At 31.0% G+C, this 17,810-nt stretch overlaps 1 protein-coding gene across 5 annotated transcripts in view; it reads right to left on the bottom strand.

Annotated features, from left to right (window-relative positions):
• Positions 1–976: 976 nt before the first annotated feature.
• The window catches only part of LOC139095298 (longitudinals lacking protein, isoforms N/O/W/X/Y-like), a 63,332-nt gene continuing 46,498 nt past the window's right edge, over positions 977–17,810 (bottom strand). The window contains exons 6-13 of one of the 5 annotated variants that reach the window (XM_070646617.1): positions 9,101–9,481; positions 8,813–8,945; positions 5,223–6,077; positions 4,781–5,065; positions 4,460–4,705; positions 4,337–4,396; positions 3,934–4,036; positions 977–3,851 (exon numbers count right to left, since the gene is read on the bottom strand). In XM_070646617.1, the coding sequence (XP_070502718.1) occupies positions 3,476–3,851; positions 3,934–4,036; positions 4,337–4,396; positions 4,460–4,705; positions 4,781–5,065; positions 5,223–6,077; positions 8,813–8,945; positions 9,101–9,481 (2,439 nt within the window). In that variant the 3' untranslated portion in view covers positions 977–3,475. Of the gene's footprint in view, positions 3,852–3,933; positions 4,037–4,336; positions 4,397–4,459; positions 4,706–4,780; positions 5,162–5,222; positions 6,078–8,812; positions 8,946–9,100; positions 9,482–17,810 lie in introns of all 5 variants that reach the window. The other 4 variants (XM_070646614.1, XM_070646616.1, XM_070646615.1 and 1 more) reach the window with 4 other exon arrangements.

Raw genomic sequence — 17,810 nt, 5'->3', positions numbered from 1 at the left:
TAGATTGAGGTTTAAATTTGTTTATTTGCAGGTACTTGAATTATTTGGAATTGTATGGTTTTACGGTAATTTGGGAAACATTTGAAAGGCTTTATAACACGAGTAGGAAATTGAAACATTTGAATTGTTTCATCAACGAATTTGTGGTGCTTTGACAGATTTGAATTTTTTACGACCGTTAAATTTTGAATTTTAAATGACCGTTAAAACATGAATTTTGAATTTATGGTAAAATTGGAATTTTGAATGACAGTTGAAAGTTCAAATTTGAAATTAACTTTGAAAAATTGAAGATTTTTTCAATTTGTCGATAATCTGAAATAACAAGAAGGAAATACCTGAAAATTGCAAATTGAGCTCAAATAATCCAACAACATATATTCTATAATATTATTTTTTCATTCTATTTTTATGATTTTTATTTGATATCATCAATAATATTCTTGTTTTGTACAATTAAAGTTCTCAATGCTTCTCATAGATAATTTTCATGTTAAGCATAAATTTCATGTGTTTTTTTCATCTTAAAATTTTAAAATTTTTTCCTCATTTCTACCTCTATTTATTTGCCGATTATTAACAAGTTTGATTTTTATTTCCTTTCCGTGGTAGGATTAACAAAAATTTAAATTTAAAAAAATAATCGAAATTAAAATGCGAAATCAACTTCCGTTGCATAAATTCGGAAGTAATTTTTTTTACTTAATCTTTTCATTTTAATGAAAAATTTTTAATGGACGAACAGTAAGTTTTTGATAATTTAAAAATTATTACGTTTAAGATATATATTTTTTTCTTTTTTTTATGTATAATAATATATAAATGAATCACCATGTAGATTTCACATTATTTCTTCGTAATTTTTAATAATAATAACTAAAATAGATAAAATAGTAATAATAATAATAATAAAAAAATTAATTAATAAAATTGAGACAAAAAAATATCAAAAAAGCGCATATTTTTGATAACTAAAGTCAATTTATTATAAAATCTACGTTTATCTTTACCTCTCATTGATTTTCTTTTATTTTCACTTAAAATTGGAAGATCGTTAAATTATAAGTATAATTAATAATAATATAATAATGAAATAATTGCACTAAAATCTAAATTTGATGAGTTTTTTTTTCTTTCTTTTTTTTGTATGTAATTGGATGTAAATGGATTTCTATTTCATGCCCCTGATATGAAAATAAAGATGTAAATATGTTTACTTTATGAATATAATTAATTAATATCTGTTTAATTATTTTTCGAAGTTTTTGTGTGAATTTGATTGAATTTTTATTATTTTTGGATTTGTAGGGTTTTCTCACTGTTGTGAGGTTTTGAGGACTTCAGTCAATCATTTTTGTGAATTTGAAGTCAAATATCAACTGTTGTATGGTTTTGAAATCAAATTTAATGTTTTATCGCTTTCAAGTCAAATTCAAGCTGTTGTATTGCTTTCAAAGCCAATTCAAACTGTTATTGCTTTCAAGACAAATTGAAACTGTTGAATGGTTTTGTAGGCGAATTCAAACTGTTGAATTGTTTTGAAGACAAATTGATGTTGTAAGGTTCTAAAATTTGAATATTTTTTGACCGTTAAAAGCTATTTCCTTAATAATTCACACAAAATAACCTCAAAAATTACTTATTAATCATAATTAAATTAAATTATATGAATGAATTTGACATTTTGAATGTTAATTCACCATAATCCAGTCAGATTTTTCTCCATGTTCCTTTCAATTAAGATCTGATTGTTAAATATTTTCTTATTTTATTTAATTTTTTTTTTAGTTTGAAGATATTTTGTTGTGATCACAGGTGTAGTTAAAGTGAGAAGGACACTGATTGATTTTTTTTCGGTTGACAAAAATTTCACTTCTCACTCGAATCATTCTTGAATATTCAGTGAACATGCCATAAATTTAAAAAGTTATTAAAAATCATAATTAATTTTAATATTTTAGCCATTTTTCAGAGGCAGAATTTAGTTATTTTAAAATTTTTATCCCGTTTTTGTCTCTTTAAGAGACTAAAATTTAAATTTTTAAAAAGTTGAACCTTAAATTATAAAAAAATTGAAAAATTATGCCTTAATTAAAGTCAATTAAAGAAAAAAAATAATTAAAGTATCTAAAAGTAGTGAGATAAGGGTTTGCGTTCATTGATAATGAAAGAGTAGAGTTGGGCGATAAAATTGGAGATAAGGCCTATTCAGTAGCTTGAAGTGTTTCTGTGTCTTGTGTGTCCAACAAAAAAAAATCAGAATCGTGTACGATACACGGTTTATTGCATGCTATAATACAAACTTTACAAAATAGATTGTCAAGAATCGTTTTACTGCACATTATAAAGCTTAAAATTTTCCTCCGATTTAGCCCAAAATAACTAATTTTTTAATATTATTAAAAAATGATAAGCTACGTTGTACGTACGATAATTAACAAAAAGAAGAGATTTTCTCCATTTTTTCATTATCAATTTTTCTTGTTTTTTTGTCAACTAAACTTCTAATAAATGTAATTTAATTAATTCTTTAATTATTATCTTCGGCTAACAACAAAAATTCATTTTTTTCATACACTCGTCCGTGATGATGGCCTAAAAATTAGCAACTATTTCCTCGTACATGAGAATCATTGATATTCTATTAACTTAAGCTTTTAAGGTTGCATTTTTGTGGTTATTGTTGGGTTTGTAGGCCTTGATATTAAGTTATGGTTGTTGATCTTTAAATTGGTTGCTTAATTGGCTTCAAATCTCCAATTTTGACTGTTTTTGTACAGATTCGTTCAGTAATCCACTGAAAGTTCATCTCAGTTCAGTTCAATTTGAATTCTAAAAATCCGTTAAAATTTGAATTTTGAAAATTCGTTAAAATTGAAGCTCAAAAATTTGTCAAAATTGTAATTTGAGCAACCTGTTAAAATTTGAATCTCAAAAATTCAGTTAAAACTCAAATTTCAAAAAACCGTTAAAATTTAAATTTTAAGAAAATATCCAAATGATGATCCAAAAGCCATAACTAAATTAGGTACCCAACAATTCCCACAATAACACACCTCATTCATCCATTTTCCAGTTATTCAATTACTTCATACATTTATCATAAGTTCTTCTTTGTCACCATAATCGGAAATTTTCCTCAATTTTATTATTCTTTTTCTTTTTAAAATTTTTAACTTAATCGCATTTGCTTTAATTTTTTTTTCTTCTTAATAATCATCCTTTCCATGCAAGTCTAAAAAGTCTAATTCAATTACTTTCAATAATCCATTAATATAATTTTTATCTTCGCCTTAACCCGTCCCACAATATTTTTGTTGAATTGATTTTTTTATCTTCATTACGTCATCAAAATTCTTTATAATAATTTTCTTTAATTCCTCTTACGTCTACGAATGGTGTTAACCGATAATGATGTTGATGATGATGATGATGATAAAGGTGATGATGATTGCAGATTATTTGCATAATCATTTCAACTAGTCTCCTTTTTAATTTGATGAATTTGCAAAATTTGTGGATGTGGTGGCGGACTTTGATGATAAATAATTTGTTGATGATGATAGATTTGTGGTTGTTGATGAATTAATTGTGTTGATGGTGAATAATGTTGCTGATATATGATTTGTTCTTGTAATTGCGGCACATTTGTATCAGCTATTAATGTATGATGTCCATAATTACTTATTGAATTTTCTGGACTATGTTCAATTGTATTATGTGATGATGAGTCATTGTGTGAATTTCCATTTGGCGGATCGCCATATTTTCCACGCTTGAATCTACCATATAGCGATGAATACGGTAAATTATAGTGAATTGCTGCTTGATTTATGGACATCTGACCGACACTAAAAAGAAATTATCATAAATTAATTATTTATTATTGATATTCATTTGGGTGAGTGAGTTTATTGAAATATTATCACATACCGAACAGCTTCTAGTGCTTCCATCATTGCGTCTTCGGACCATGGAGTTGGGTTTGATCGTGATAACTCGATTCCTTCTCGTTTGCAACGTCCATATAATGTACCTGGATTGTTTTGAAGAGAAAAATGATATTTAGTCATTTAGTAGAATAGGCAGATATGACATCCAAATTTGTGCATTACTTGCTTTTCATGTTAATTCATGTTAAAATTGTAATTTAACGGATTTTTCAAATTTGAATTATCAGTGAATGAGTAAACATCGTGAGAACAAAGCAGTTTTATCCGTAAGTATATCAAGGACACTCAAGTATGGATAATCAAAGCTTACTTCAACAAATATCTTTTAATCACGCAAAAGAGCCAATAATGCACAAAATATCAATTAAACCAATAATAATTACCTGTAGGAATTCCAAATTCAGAGCTTGCCTTCTGGACAGAAGCTGCGCCAGCACGAATAGCTAAAGATTATCGAAAATTCATAATTATTAACAAATCCAACACAATTAAAAATCAATGCATACCTTCTAAAGCTTTTTCGAGATCCTCAGCTGACCATGATGTGGGCGCAGCATTAAAAGGTGCAGCTAAGCGAATACCTTCACGTCGAGCAATTTTATACAATGTGGAAGACGGAATACCAAAGGCCTTTGACGCTTTATTCGCCGAAATTGTCCCCGTACGAAGAGCGTCGAGTGCACTATTCAGTGAATCCTCATTCCACGTCTTCGTAGGACCCTCCTTTTTCGGTGTGTCTGTTTTCGCAAGAACTTTTAGTAATTAGAAATCAATCCTGGAATCATGATGGGGAATTTTTTTGACATAAAAGAATTCTTAAAACTCACCAATTCCTAGTCTATGAGCACGTTGCCATAATGTTGTCGATGGAATACCATATGTGGCTGATGCTTTTGTCAAGCTCATATTGTGAGATCTTAATGCCTCTAGAGCCGCTTCCATATCGCTCGGTGTCCAGGTCTTAGGTCCTCCATTGTTATTTGCGCCACCTTTTGAGTCACTCGTTGGTGTTGTTGCTGATGATGCTGGAATATTATTGCCTAATGTAATATATTGTAGCTGCCCACCATTACTGCCATTATGATCCGTTTGCATTTTTGAATCTTCAGAATCTGTTGAATTATTTTGATGATTCAGATGCAGATGATGTTGTTGTTGTTGATGATGATGATGATTATGGAGATTGTTATGATTTTGTATGATGGTATCTGTAAGAGTTATAAAGAACCAAAATAAAAATTTAAAACGATTAGATGGCTTGATCATTACCAATTTGCGATGTTGGTGTTGTGGTCATCATATTTGCAATTTCCGGAGTCACGACAATGCCATGAACATTTTCATTATTATTTCCCTGCCCATCTACTTCCATATTTCCAACCCCCATCAAATCATGTATCGATGGCTTTATATCGACATCCTCAGTCTTTATTGTTTCAATTATCTGATGATGCTGTATGATTGGACGTGCTTGATGAATTGTTATTGTTTGTGGTGTATGGTGAAGCGTATGAATGTGTGGAATTTGTTGTTGCTGTTGCTCATTCTGTCTTGATTGTTGTTCCATCTGCTGTTGTTGTTGCTGCTGCTGCTGTTGTTGTTGTTGCTGCTGCTGTTGTTGTTGCTGCTGCTGCTGCTGCTGGTGGGATTGTTGTTGTTGATGATGATTATTCTCATCATGCTGTTGTTGTTGTTGTTGTTGCTGCTGCTGCTGCTGTTGTTGATGATGATGGTGATTCTGAAGATGATTTTGGAGCAAATGATGGTGATGAATATGATGCTGATGATGATTCAAATTCTGTGATTGTGATGTTGGAGTCGCTGTAATCGATGCCGTCGTTATAATCGACGTCTTTAAACCACTTAACTCATTCATCGATGTTACAGGCGATGGACATGTCGTTATGATTTGAACGGGTGATGCATGATGCGTATAGATTGGACTGTTTGACGTAACGGTTGGATGATGGGCAGATACCGTTGACGTATGATGATCTAGACGACAAATGGAATGTTGCATGGAATTATCAAACTCGACAATCGTTTCACTCGGATCGAGACTTCGCAATGTTTCAAATTTTATAATTCTCGCATTCTCGTTACCGTTAGTTTGTGTTGAGTCTACTTTAATATTTTTTTTCATTTTGTGTAATGTGTTTTGATCAATTTCATTCACATTTTTTTATTTGCATTCGAGTTTATATTAATTTTATTATATATGCGACAAATGACCAACAAGCACAGATAATATAATTATGTTATGGACACCACAAGAATTAAAAATATACATATGCGGATTGTGTGTAAAAAAAAAAACATAAAAAATGAGAAAAACAATAAAAAAATAAAAAAAAATTAGTAATGAAATTAAAAAAAAAATTGTAAAATAATAACAGCAACAACAACAACAATTATGAATGAATTAATAAATGAATGAATGAATTAATGGATGCCAATAAAATTATAATTATGATTATAAATCAAAAACATTATTATTGATTCTCGGATGGTATGGATTGAGCTTCTTTTTGTGGATGTCATACGTAATTAAGGAAACGTCCAACATCATGAGGATTAAAAGGAATTAACAATGACAATATCAATTAATCAATAAAAAAAACTTGAAGAATATCCATTTTACGATGTGAAAATTGATGAACAGAACCGACCATTCTGAATCGGAAATTTCTATCGCATTCGTCAACATCTCAACATTTTTAATCTTTGACTACAAAATGACTTGTGAGCCACAAAATGACTTGTGAATTGTAAATAAATTAGTAGATTATTTAAAATACCGTTAATTTTAGAGAAAATATTTTTAAAACTTAAGGTTTTGTGCTTAATGAAGCCAATGGACTTTAATGAAAGTATTATATTGTTTTAAATGAAATCGTCAATATATATACTGGATGCAAATTAAAATTTTACAGTTGATTAGTGGTTGAGAACTGCTGGTGAATTAGTGTTTGAGTGAGTCTCACGAGTTGTTGATGCTTTAAGAATATTAATGAGATGGAAATTACAAATTGTTGAAATGCCGTGAAATATTTGTTTATTTACTTTGCGTTTTACGTACGTAATTTGATGAAACGTACGTTTTTACGTATGTCAAATGCTGAAACGTACGTATTTTTTATACGTAATCTGTTAAAACGTACGTTTTTACGTACGTAAAATTCAAAAACGTAGACAAAGCTTCCTATAATTTAAAACTTCAAAATCACTAACTGAGCATTATTTAAAGCCTGCTTTGCCCCCTTTATAACATTATTACACTCAATAACAACCATAAGAACCATTATTACTGTCTAGAACAATATCATATCCATCTTAAGAGTTAAAAATTAATTGTGATTTATATCATCTCCAACAAATACAGCACGAAATTAACAATAATGAGCTTTGTATGTAAAAAAAAAAAGTTGTTCTCACTATTTACAAAAAGTTCTATGATCTCTTTCGTTTTTTGTGCCTTTGATCTTCGTCTTGTATGTATAACAACAAGTTTTTTAAGACCCAAAATGATGATGTCAGTCAATAATCACACAAGAATATTGCTTTGAATTATATCACAGATGTCTAATAATAGCCAATAGTAGCATCTCTATAATCCGAATTCTAGAATAATAGACTTTAATGAAGCAAAATCGTAAAAAAAAGTTTTTAGATTTCGCCAAGTTAACGACATCTGTCCTTGGGAAAATACAAATCTTTTTATGCATGATTCTCTTAGATATTTCAGTCATTTTGATAAGAATGGACCATAGTCATAGCAATAAAATGTTGTGCGAATAAAGATTTTAGATATTTTTGGAGATGAATTCTTAAGGAGATAACTTTGAAGCAATTGAACTCGATTGAACCAGGATCTTTGGAGTTATAACAATGAAATTTGGAACAATGACTAGATTTAAGCATACAATTTAGGTGTGAGTAGGAACTTTTTGTTAAAATAGACTATTTTAATTGTATTTTAGGATTATATGGTAAATTTCAAGGTTTGCCAATGAACTAGTTGAAGGGGATCTAATATGAACACGGATGATCACGTAAATTCCGAATAAAACCAACCAAGACTAGTCGACTGTATGTCTTGTCTTAAAATTGACGTCAAGTGCCTACAGAGCTATTTCTAGAATATTGAAGGATCTAAAAGGTTCATGGTGTAGAAAAGGCTAAAAGTTCCCTAGTCTGGCTTCTAAACTGGACAACTTGACATAATGTCTAGTAATTAACTATTCTTGGCTATATCCACATCTTTTGAAAACATTCAATCAAAGAAACCATAGGAAAATTGTTGGAAAATTCCAAAAAGCATCCTTCAACACAACGTCATGATCCATAATCTCACAAAGTCTGTCTACCACATGAATCCTCTTAGAGAACAGCATGAAAAAAAAATCGATTAATATAAAACCATCCTCAATCCATATACACCATCGACGAAAATTATTTCCCCTTTTTTTCAATTAATAAGATAAAAAGAAACGACAAAGTCGGCACATAATATTGAGAGTTAAATATGAAATGGAATCAACCATAAAAAATGAAAAATAATAATATGAATATTAAAATATATACAATAAATGAAGTGAATATACCGTTTAATGTTAATTTCTCGTTAATTTTTATGTATGAAAAACATGAAAATGAGATTCGCGTGTGTTGTCAAAATGGCAGATTCACGAAAAAATAACATACAAAGTGCGAAAAATTATTCATTCTTACTCTTTTTTTTTTCATATTCATTTTTTAATTGCAAAATATGTTGCTTTTGTCATAATAATTGTGTGTGTATATGTGTGTATAAATATATATGTAAAGGAACAAGACGACATCGTCATGTAGATACTCACTTGACAAATCTTTTGTATCATGGCTCGGCGTGCAATTTACTTCTGTTGTAATGACAGGCGTTGCAGTTGGTGCGGGTGGTTCGGGTGCGAAATCCATATATGTTAGTGGAACTCCCATCACCACATTTCCGTTCTGTATGATTTTCATATGTTTTGTTGTTGTTTGTTGTTGGATTGGATTGGTTGATGAAGAAAAGAGCAGGAAGAAAAAAAAAAAAAAGAAACGACGACAACGACGTCGACAAATGAAGCAATTAAACATTTATGGAATTTCAAATTGATGCTTACCATTCCCATTTCAAGACTAGCCATGTTTTTGCTTTGATTTTGATTACTCGGTGATGGTGATGATGACGATGATGATGAATTTTTTCCTATATCCTTTATTGGTGATTTCGATTTACGTTTATCTGTTTCTTGTGAAGCTATTGGCTGTGCATCTTTCTCAATGACACTATGACTATGACTTGCAGATGATCCTTGTTTATTAGATTCCTCGCGATTTTTACTACTACTACTATGATTATGATTATGGTGACTCTCGTAATGTCTCGCACGTATTTTCTTATGTGGCGGATAAATTACTTCCGTATCCGATTCAGCGGCTGTTTGGTCGTTAATTTCACACAATCCTTTAATTTTTAATTGCTCTGCCGTCCGAATGAGGCTCTGTAAAGACATAAAAAAATGTAATTAATAAATTAATATTTCACAAAAATAGTTATCATTACAATGCACAAGATAAGGAAATGAGAAAAAAAAGCGGGTAGAATGAAGGATTCCCAATGCGATTTTATCTACTTCAATAATCAACTTAAAGAGACTGTCCGAGAATCACAAGAATAATAGAAGGGATCTCGGAATGATAAATTTTTAAAAAATTAATTTTCCAACGTTAATTAGAGCGACAGCGAGCAGAATAATTTTCTTGCCTTTCATTTCCCTTTCCATTGACTTTCTTTCCTACATTTCCCATTCCAAATTATTTTTTTTTATTTCTGCCGTATGGCGAATGTAAATGTCATAAATAAAAATTTCTCTCCTTTTTTCCTATTAAGGGTCGTTTCTTGGTGACGTCCACCTTCTTTTCTACACAATAGCCTTTAACAGCTGTTTTATCAGTATCAGAATAACCTAATATTCAAATATTGGACGTGATAGACGATCGACGCATTTAAGGACAACCGAAGTTTTGGTTTATGAGAATGCCTTCATCCTTTCCGAATGGACAAAATGCGTTATAAATTGTTAATGGTAAGTTGGTGTCGTCTAGATGATCGTATTGAGCCAAGATGATCAACACTGAATAGAAAAAGCGAAAACTTTACATCTTATGCGCCTAGATCACCAACTCAAAATTGACATTCCTGCATATTCAATCTATATCACCATAAACCCAATCTATCTTTCCATCTAAATTAAAGAGAAGTATGAGTGTCTTCCTCAAAAAATAGATTTTTTTTCCTTTTCCTTAACTTTTTTTTTTATCATCATCATCAACATCGCGAATTGCTGCTGCGTATTGATTAGCGAGCGGCCACCCTTTTTTTATTTTAACGAAGCATCTTCCCATACCCGCTTGCAATTTATTATTGTTATTATTAGTATTATTTCAAGTCCTCCCGTTCACAAAAAAATAAGTATAAGAAAGAGACCAATTCGTGACATTTTTTGTGTCCTCATCACCCCATTTATCCATATTATATTATGTCCTTAGTTTGATCGTTCCTTTGCCTCTTACCATCATGATTTAATACTTTTTCTTTAAAGGTCCTTCTTTTAATTCCTTCCAATAATTTCTGAACATTTAAAAAAAGGAATTAACCCCACACAATATCTAATAGTATTTATCTGAAGGCTCTCTCGTTCTCCATGTCACGATGACTATATTTATGTTGCGCGCCCATTTATTTTCTTCTTTCCCTTATGATCCAAGAGTTGAACTGTGATATAATGAACATAGAACAAAAAAAAAAGAACTTGTACACATGTATACACTCGACTCTCGGCACACACAAAAAAAAAGTGGTGATATCCATGCTCAGAATAAAAATAAAAAAAAAATCGGCAAAGAACGTGGCAGTATATAAAGCATTTTCAAGAAGTGTATAGTTAGTTGAGAGGGTGTTGTGGGATGACGATGTCGGGCTATGTACACAAAGCATTTTTTTTTCTCCTGCTGCTCTCAATCTCCTCTCATTCCACCCCTTTTATTTTTTCCACTTTGAATATAACACTTCTTTCCTGTTTTCTACTTCAACATTTTTATTCCATTTTTTTTCTTTGGTTCTCATACTCTCATGTGGCTGACATCGGTGGAGGAGAAATACTCACGACGAGTCAGGAAAGAAGAAGAAATTTGAGAAAAAAAAATTGAGAGGAATAAAAAAAAATGAGAAAGTGAGAAAAAAATGCTGAACGAGAAAAAAACCAGCCACCCCGGCACTCTTAAGCTCTCACACCAATTGCCATTCATTTTTTTTTCGGAGGGAAAATTCACCCCCAAAGGCAAGAGAATTTTTTTTCCGACTTGCTCTTCTCTCATCGCAGTTATGTTGATGCTCCCTTACTACATTCTTATAATCCACCAAATAATTCAAACGAGGAAGAGAAAAAAAAAACTTAGTAAGCGAGTCCAGTGGGGTTTTGCGATTACTTATTTCTGTGTTTTTCTTTTGCATTTCGTTGGATGTTAATCAAATAAATCGAATGAATGTGATTTAATTTGCTTATTTGCTTGTGTTGCTCTGTATGTTCGCTTAAGGTGGGATTTAGTTTGATGGAAATAATTGTTTTTGATGGGATATTGTTGAAAATATACAAAGAATGTGATCATTTGAATTTGATATTTAACGGTTTTGTAAGATTTGAATCGAAACTGATTTTGCAGTAGTGGTTACTCTCTGATTTGTGGTGTTGATTCTCCCCTTAATTAAATTTTTTAACAATAATTAAACAAAACTGAAAGTTTTTAGAGAATTTAGCAAGCATTTCAATTCATAAGGAGTTCTTGGCTATAATTGCATTACAAATTCAATGCCTTATGTCAATAATTTTCAGACTGGATGTTAATAAAAAAATTTATTAATTTCTGGCACTTTTTCTTCACAAATATCAGTGCTGAAAACTAAATATAATGAACTTACGGAAATAATTCAAATGCTGATCTTGTAATTGACAAACTGATTTAAAATGGAAGGTTTTTATTGTTAAACCTCAAAACTGTATAACCTGGATTTGTGAAAATCAATTCCGTATCAATCTAGTTTAACTTTCAATTTCACAATTATGTTTGTCCTTATTAAATTCCGCTTCTTAAAAGTTCTTGTAACGTAACTACGCTTAGATTTATATTTAAAATTAAATAAATTAACAAATTTACGTCCACGAGATCCTGCACTTTCAAAAATTATCTGAATATACGGAGTCAATTCAATAATTTTCTCTTGGATTGCTAAATTTAAATTCTACAATAACGGATTAATTTGAGATGTAATGATATGTAAATTTTTAAAATTCTCAATGTAAAATTTTTCAACAGATTTAGTGCAGAAATTTTGTGAATTTCATTAAATTTAGTGTATTTAATTCATCTTATTGTCTGATAAGCAGCTTTTTGGTAAGTTAATACTTAATATTGATTGAATTTGCTCAGTTTTCGACTTTATCTGTGACTAAATACAGTATTTCATCAAAAACAACCATAAAACTTCAAAGCCAATAACAATTTTCTTACAAAACTAATAAAACTAACTCCACTAAAATTCCCAAAGCCTGAATTTCATTATAATTTAAATTTTTCAAGCGACACAAATGCAAATGAGATAAATATTGCCCCATTTATGGTAATGTGTAAACTTTAAGCATGAAAAATTTGTCAAATTTATCGTAAATGAATCTAAATACCCTCTGGCAAAATTAACCATAATACATTAAGCTTTTCATTTTTTTTGCTACGATGCTGGTGGTGGTGGTGTCTCCCATAAAAAATACGAAAAAGAATATATATTAAGTGGGGATTCTGGCATTTTTTTTTGTTCAATGACGGCGATTATAAAAAATGTATAAGATGAAAAAGTGTCCCTTTCTGGTGGTCGTTCTTCATCCTCCACCCCACGCTCCATCTTATTTGCAGATGTACGGAATTATAATGAGAAATAATTAAGAATCAGAAAGGATGTTTAAAAAAGTTTTGAAGACGAAATTTTTCTTCCTTAACTCCATAAATCCTCCAAGTTCGATAAAGATCAAAGATTCCTTTTCTTTTTCTTACTTTTTTTTGACGATGGCTTAACTTCTGATAACAAATTCATTTTGTGTCATCAAACTTTTACTTCTGTACAATCATGAGTCGTTCATCATACGAGCTAGCATTGACTCATTCTTCTTTAAAAGGCTATATATAGAGTCCAACCATTCACACAACAAGAATCTCCCCCACAAAAAAAAAGTTCTATATATACATGATGGCAACAAAAAAAAAAAGTTCCGTATAGATGGATAGGAAGTGGAATGAAAGGCAAATATTGGGTGGCATAGTAGATTCATTTTTTTTTTGCTGCTGCCACATTCTACAACAACAATTACAACAACATATAACACTCAGACACTCTACAACATAAGCAGAAAGGAGAATTATGTAATTTTTTTTTTCCTTTCTCGCTTTTTTTTTTCTGTGCTGCCATTTGTATTAGATTGGATAGGAGTTAAATAATTTTTTTTTCGTGAGCGATTTCTCTCCTCGCAGGGAAGAAACAATGTTTGGATTTTTTTTCTCGCCTTCCCGACCTTCCCTCCCCCGTCCACCCAACTACAAATACATCCAAACACTTTCTCTTCTCGAATATCTTTCTTCCTGATGTTGGCATTTTTTTTTTTTTGCTGCTGCTGCTGTTGTTCTACACCAAGACTCAATGAGTCTTGTTCATGAAAATCAATGCATGAGAAATTAGAATTTTTCGCTCTTACGGCTGTACAGAGACTATAATCTTGATAAGTAATCTTCTACTGATCCCCAACCCAAACCCTCAAGTCAAATCACATGTAGTTTGGATGAAAAATTGCGAAGGTTTTTTAATTACAAAATGATGCCTGAATATTTTTTTTTTGTACCCTGGCTGTTAATGACTTTTCCTTGACGTCGTCGCATATTTAACCCTCCTCTCTATATAAACTAATATTAATGTAGAATCGATAATTGGAGGAGAGAAAAAAAATTCTTTCATTGTGTTCCTTATGCCAATGAGTTATGACGAATTTTTATTTTATGCGACTTTTTATGCTGCTTTTTTCTCCAAAAGAAAACTTCTTTTAAGATAAATGTCTTTGCTTAGTTTTCCACATTCAGCATTTCTTATTGCCCGTTGTTGGGTTGGATATAGACAAATTTGAATAGTGACAATGCTAAACATAATTCTATTGATTTTTTCTGACAGGGGTCACCTGGAAAAAATATATAAATTTTCTATTTTTTTTTTTGTTATCTTCGCAATGGCATCAAAAACTTTTATGGGTTTTTTGTGGTGAATAGAAGAAAAATGGTCACATTTGGCTGTATTTCCGATTTGTACGTGCAGGGAAAAATGTCTTATAATAAACAAATTAGATGTGGCATGTCTTGGTCATCACAAACTTGCCATCAATCTTGACTTAAACGAGTGGAAAATATTGAAATATGGCGTTTAGTCTACAATAAGGAAGTTCAAATGAGGTTATTCATCCTTTTCTTATTATAATTTTTTTTTTACTTCAACCCCATTGCGTTTCAAGCTGCTTTTTATATTATATCTTATTTAATAGGACTCGTTAAGTGTGTTAACGAGAAGCTTTTTGAATGACGTTTGCAGTTGGAAAACTACTATTAAGTTGCTAGTTTGAGTGTGCTTTTGTCTGAGTTTTGGAGAGGGTTTGCTTAAAGTTTATGGAGAAAATTCGATTTTTTGAAGGATGAATCCAGAATTGATAATCAGAGCTCGAAGTCTATTCAGATTTTGTATGAAAAAGTCAACCGAAATCGACTCGACTCTTATAGTTCTGTTGACAATTAAAGAGATCATATTCGGGCAGCAATTTGCTGGAAATTTCATAATTTGTAGTCATATGGGACAAAAAGCAGTCACGGTGACGACAAGACATGAGGATGCCCTTACAGCTAAGGGACCGCTGATTTTGATCCATTTTTACAACGAAAGATCAAATTTTCCGTATCATGCTGTTTGGATTTGTGCCTATGAACATTTAAGATGTCCCTCATAAAACCAGCAATACTAAGAAAATTTAAGACATTTCAAAAAAAAATGTCCATTAATCTTCAAATTGAAATTTTCTCCATTGAAACCTTCCTATTAACACAATCAGCACTTTTTACAAAAGATTTATAAAAAAATGCTTACATCAAGTGCCTTTCGCTTAAGAGCTACGTAAAATGCTTTCTGTAAGAGCAACTAACGGTGCCAAGATGATAAAAATATAGATTTTTTTTACACTTCCTTGTAAATTAAGTTAAACATTTTTCCGCATTCTTATCCGTACTAAAATATAAGTTCTAAAAAGTTAAACTTCAACATTTTTCAAACTTGCATGCTTTTTAAAATTCATAATGCACAATTTCCATATCTCATTGATGGAATTTTAAACTAATAATTTACAATCAATGGCAGCCATTCAGCACACACCCTCAATATATCCTCAATGAACACGCAGAAAATTTTTTTTTTTTATGAGCTTCTCGTCCAACTTTATAAATTAGCCTCAATCTTCTACTATTGATTTTATGATCAATACATTCAGTTTGACTTGGTTCGTTATGTGCTTCATGATTCATCCTTATTTTTTTTTTATAGCTATACTAATGCAAACATAAGCTTGAAAAATATGCTGTCATGTTGTGATCTCTTTTATGATAAATATATCTTATTGATTTGTGAATGTGACATACATAGTAATGGCGGTGGAGCTTGTCAGAAAATTGTGTGCTAAATTAAGGGTTTTTACCTTTTGTGAACAGGAAATAGGTCTGTAATTTCAGACAGGAAATCGCTTTGTTCAATCTTATTTAATTGCTGTAATTTTGCATTCATTTGTGAGCTATTCTCAAGTTATGAATGTAGTTTCAGCCATAACTGAAATGCTTCTTAAAGATCATGACCAATTCCCGTTCGTAGTTGAACTTTTAAAAGCACTAAATGCAGATATTCAATTTTATGACTATTCTGAATTATCATAAAGATTATTACTGTTAATTTGATGCCTATTAGTAGAAACGGTGTATCTGCGATGTAATTAAGGAATTAAAATTGCAATGAGACTTTAAATAATCATAAAGTCTTGATATGTCGGGTACAGTAACTCAATTATTTATTAATTCATAATTTAGCGTTTCTTGGAAGGTTGTTCCTTAACATTTAAGAATCCTACGCAATGCAAAAGATGGGAATTAAAGGTGCTGATGCCAAACAAAATCTAAGCTAATTTCTGCCTTGGGTAAATTCCTTCATTCAAGTAAATTCCTTTTTAAAACCCCATAAATAAGTAAATTCCTACTGCACAGAATCGATTTCCATGTGAAGGAATCGCACACATCCAACATCCTCATGTTCACATACAATTTAAAGCTTGTAATGTCATATTGAATCAATGATTAATATTTCATCAGGAAAAATCAATCCTCATGCTTCCAAGCATGTGCACAAGTGGAACTAATCATGCTAAAGATGAATAGAATCAAGGAACAAGGAAGGAAGATATTTTGTTGTTCAAAAAGAGAATCTAAGGCAATGACCTTTAACAAGAGACTTGCAGCAAAAAGCTAGACATTTTTTATATATATATGAATGCCATTATCACTTATGCTCTTTCCGATGACTTTCTTATATCCTCTTCTTTAACTGCTCTTTTTTTTATGTACGTATATGCTTCTTCTTTCGCTTTTTTCTTTTCATTTTTTCCTTCTCATCTGTTTTTTTATTATATATATATTTCTTACTTTACTATATGTGGATATTGTGTGTGAAAAGAGAGACCGAAATGTAGGTCAATGTTATTGTCTGAATATTATAAAAACACATTTTTTATTGCAATGAAAATAAAAGCACACGGCTGCGGCCCCCTCCACTCCTCCTCATCATCATCTCCATCTGATTTCATTCTTTTTTTGCTTCCTTCATTTCTTTTTTTTTCCTTTCTCTTGTCTTCTTTGCCTTGTTATGCCTTATGTCTCATCTTCTCTCTCTCTGTGTATACTCATATTATCATCATATGTGAATGAAAAATATTATGTAACCCAAAAAAATGTAAGAAGTAATGTGCTTTTATTATTATATCATATCGTGTGTACACATTCATGTACATTTTCTACGTCTCTTTGCTTCCTTTTCTATATATCCATATATATATTTTTAGAACAACTTTTTTCCCAAAAGGGAGGGGTACATATTATATGAGAACATGTCTATGGTTGTGACAGTTCATGGAAGGCAGGCAGGCAAGAATTAATTGAAGGAGTTATCGTGTTATTGAGAAGCTTTCAATGGAAGGTAAAGGTGGGGTGTGTACGGAAAAGGTATCAAGGTTGGAGGTTGAAAGTTAAGGCTTTTTTGTGATGAAAGTTTCAAAGTGAAGTCATATCAATGAAAGTATTAAGGGTGATTTTTTAGATGCAGATGAGGCAATATTGCAGAGTAATGCAAGAATATCAGGCTTGAATGAGGATAGATAATTTGTATGAACTAAGTGCGAGAGTCAGCAATAGAGTCAAATGGAAAGGCTTTTGTTTTGATTTCAACTCTACAAAGAAGCATGTAAGTGTTCAGTACAGATTTACAATTTAACTTGCCATTTTGTCACACTTCTAGTATCCCTTGATCTAGAACAAGTGCTCGATAATCCTAAAGGTGTGGGCTCAATTCCCACCAGACACAACTTCAACTTTAACCCACGCTCATTTAAATGAGTATGTTTAGAGCTATGTCTAGTTTTAAAGACAACAATAGTCCTTTCT

Source organism: Chironomus tepperi, unplaced genomic scaffold (genome assembly GCF_022539635.2).
Source record: "Chironomus tepperi strain 1889 unplaced genomic scaffold, CSIRO-AGI_Ctep_v1 contig_364, whole genome shotgun sequence".
Taxonomy (NCBI): Eukaryota; Metazoa; Arthropoda; class Insecta; order Diptera; family Chironomidae; genus Chironomus; species Chironomus tepperi.
Note: the sequence above shows the minus strand (reverse complement) of the source record. Positions and strands in the feature narration are given on the sequence as shown.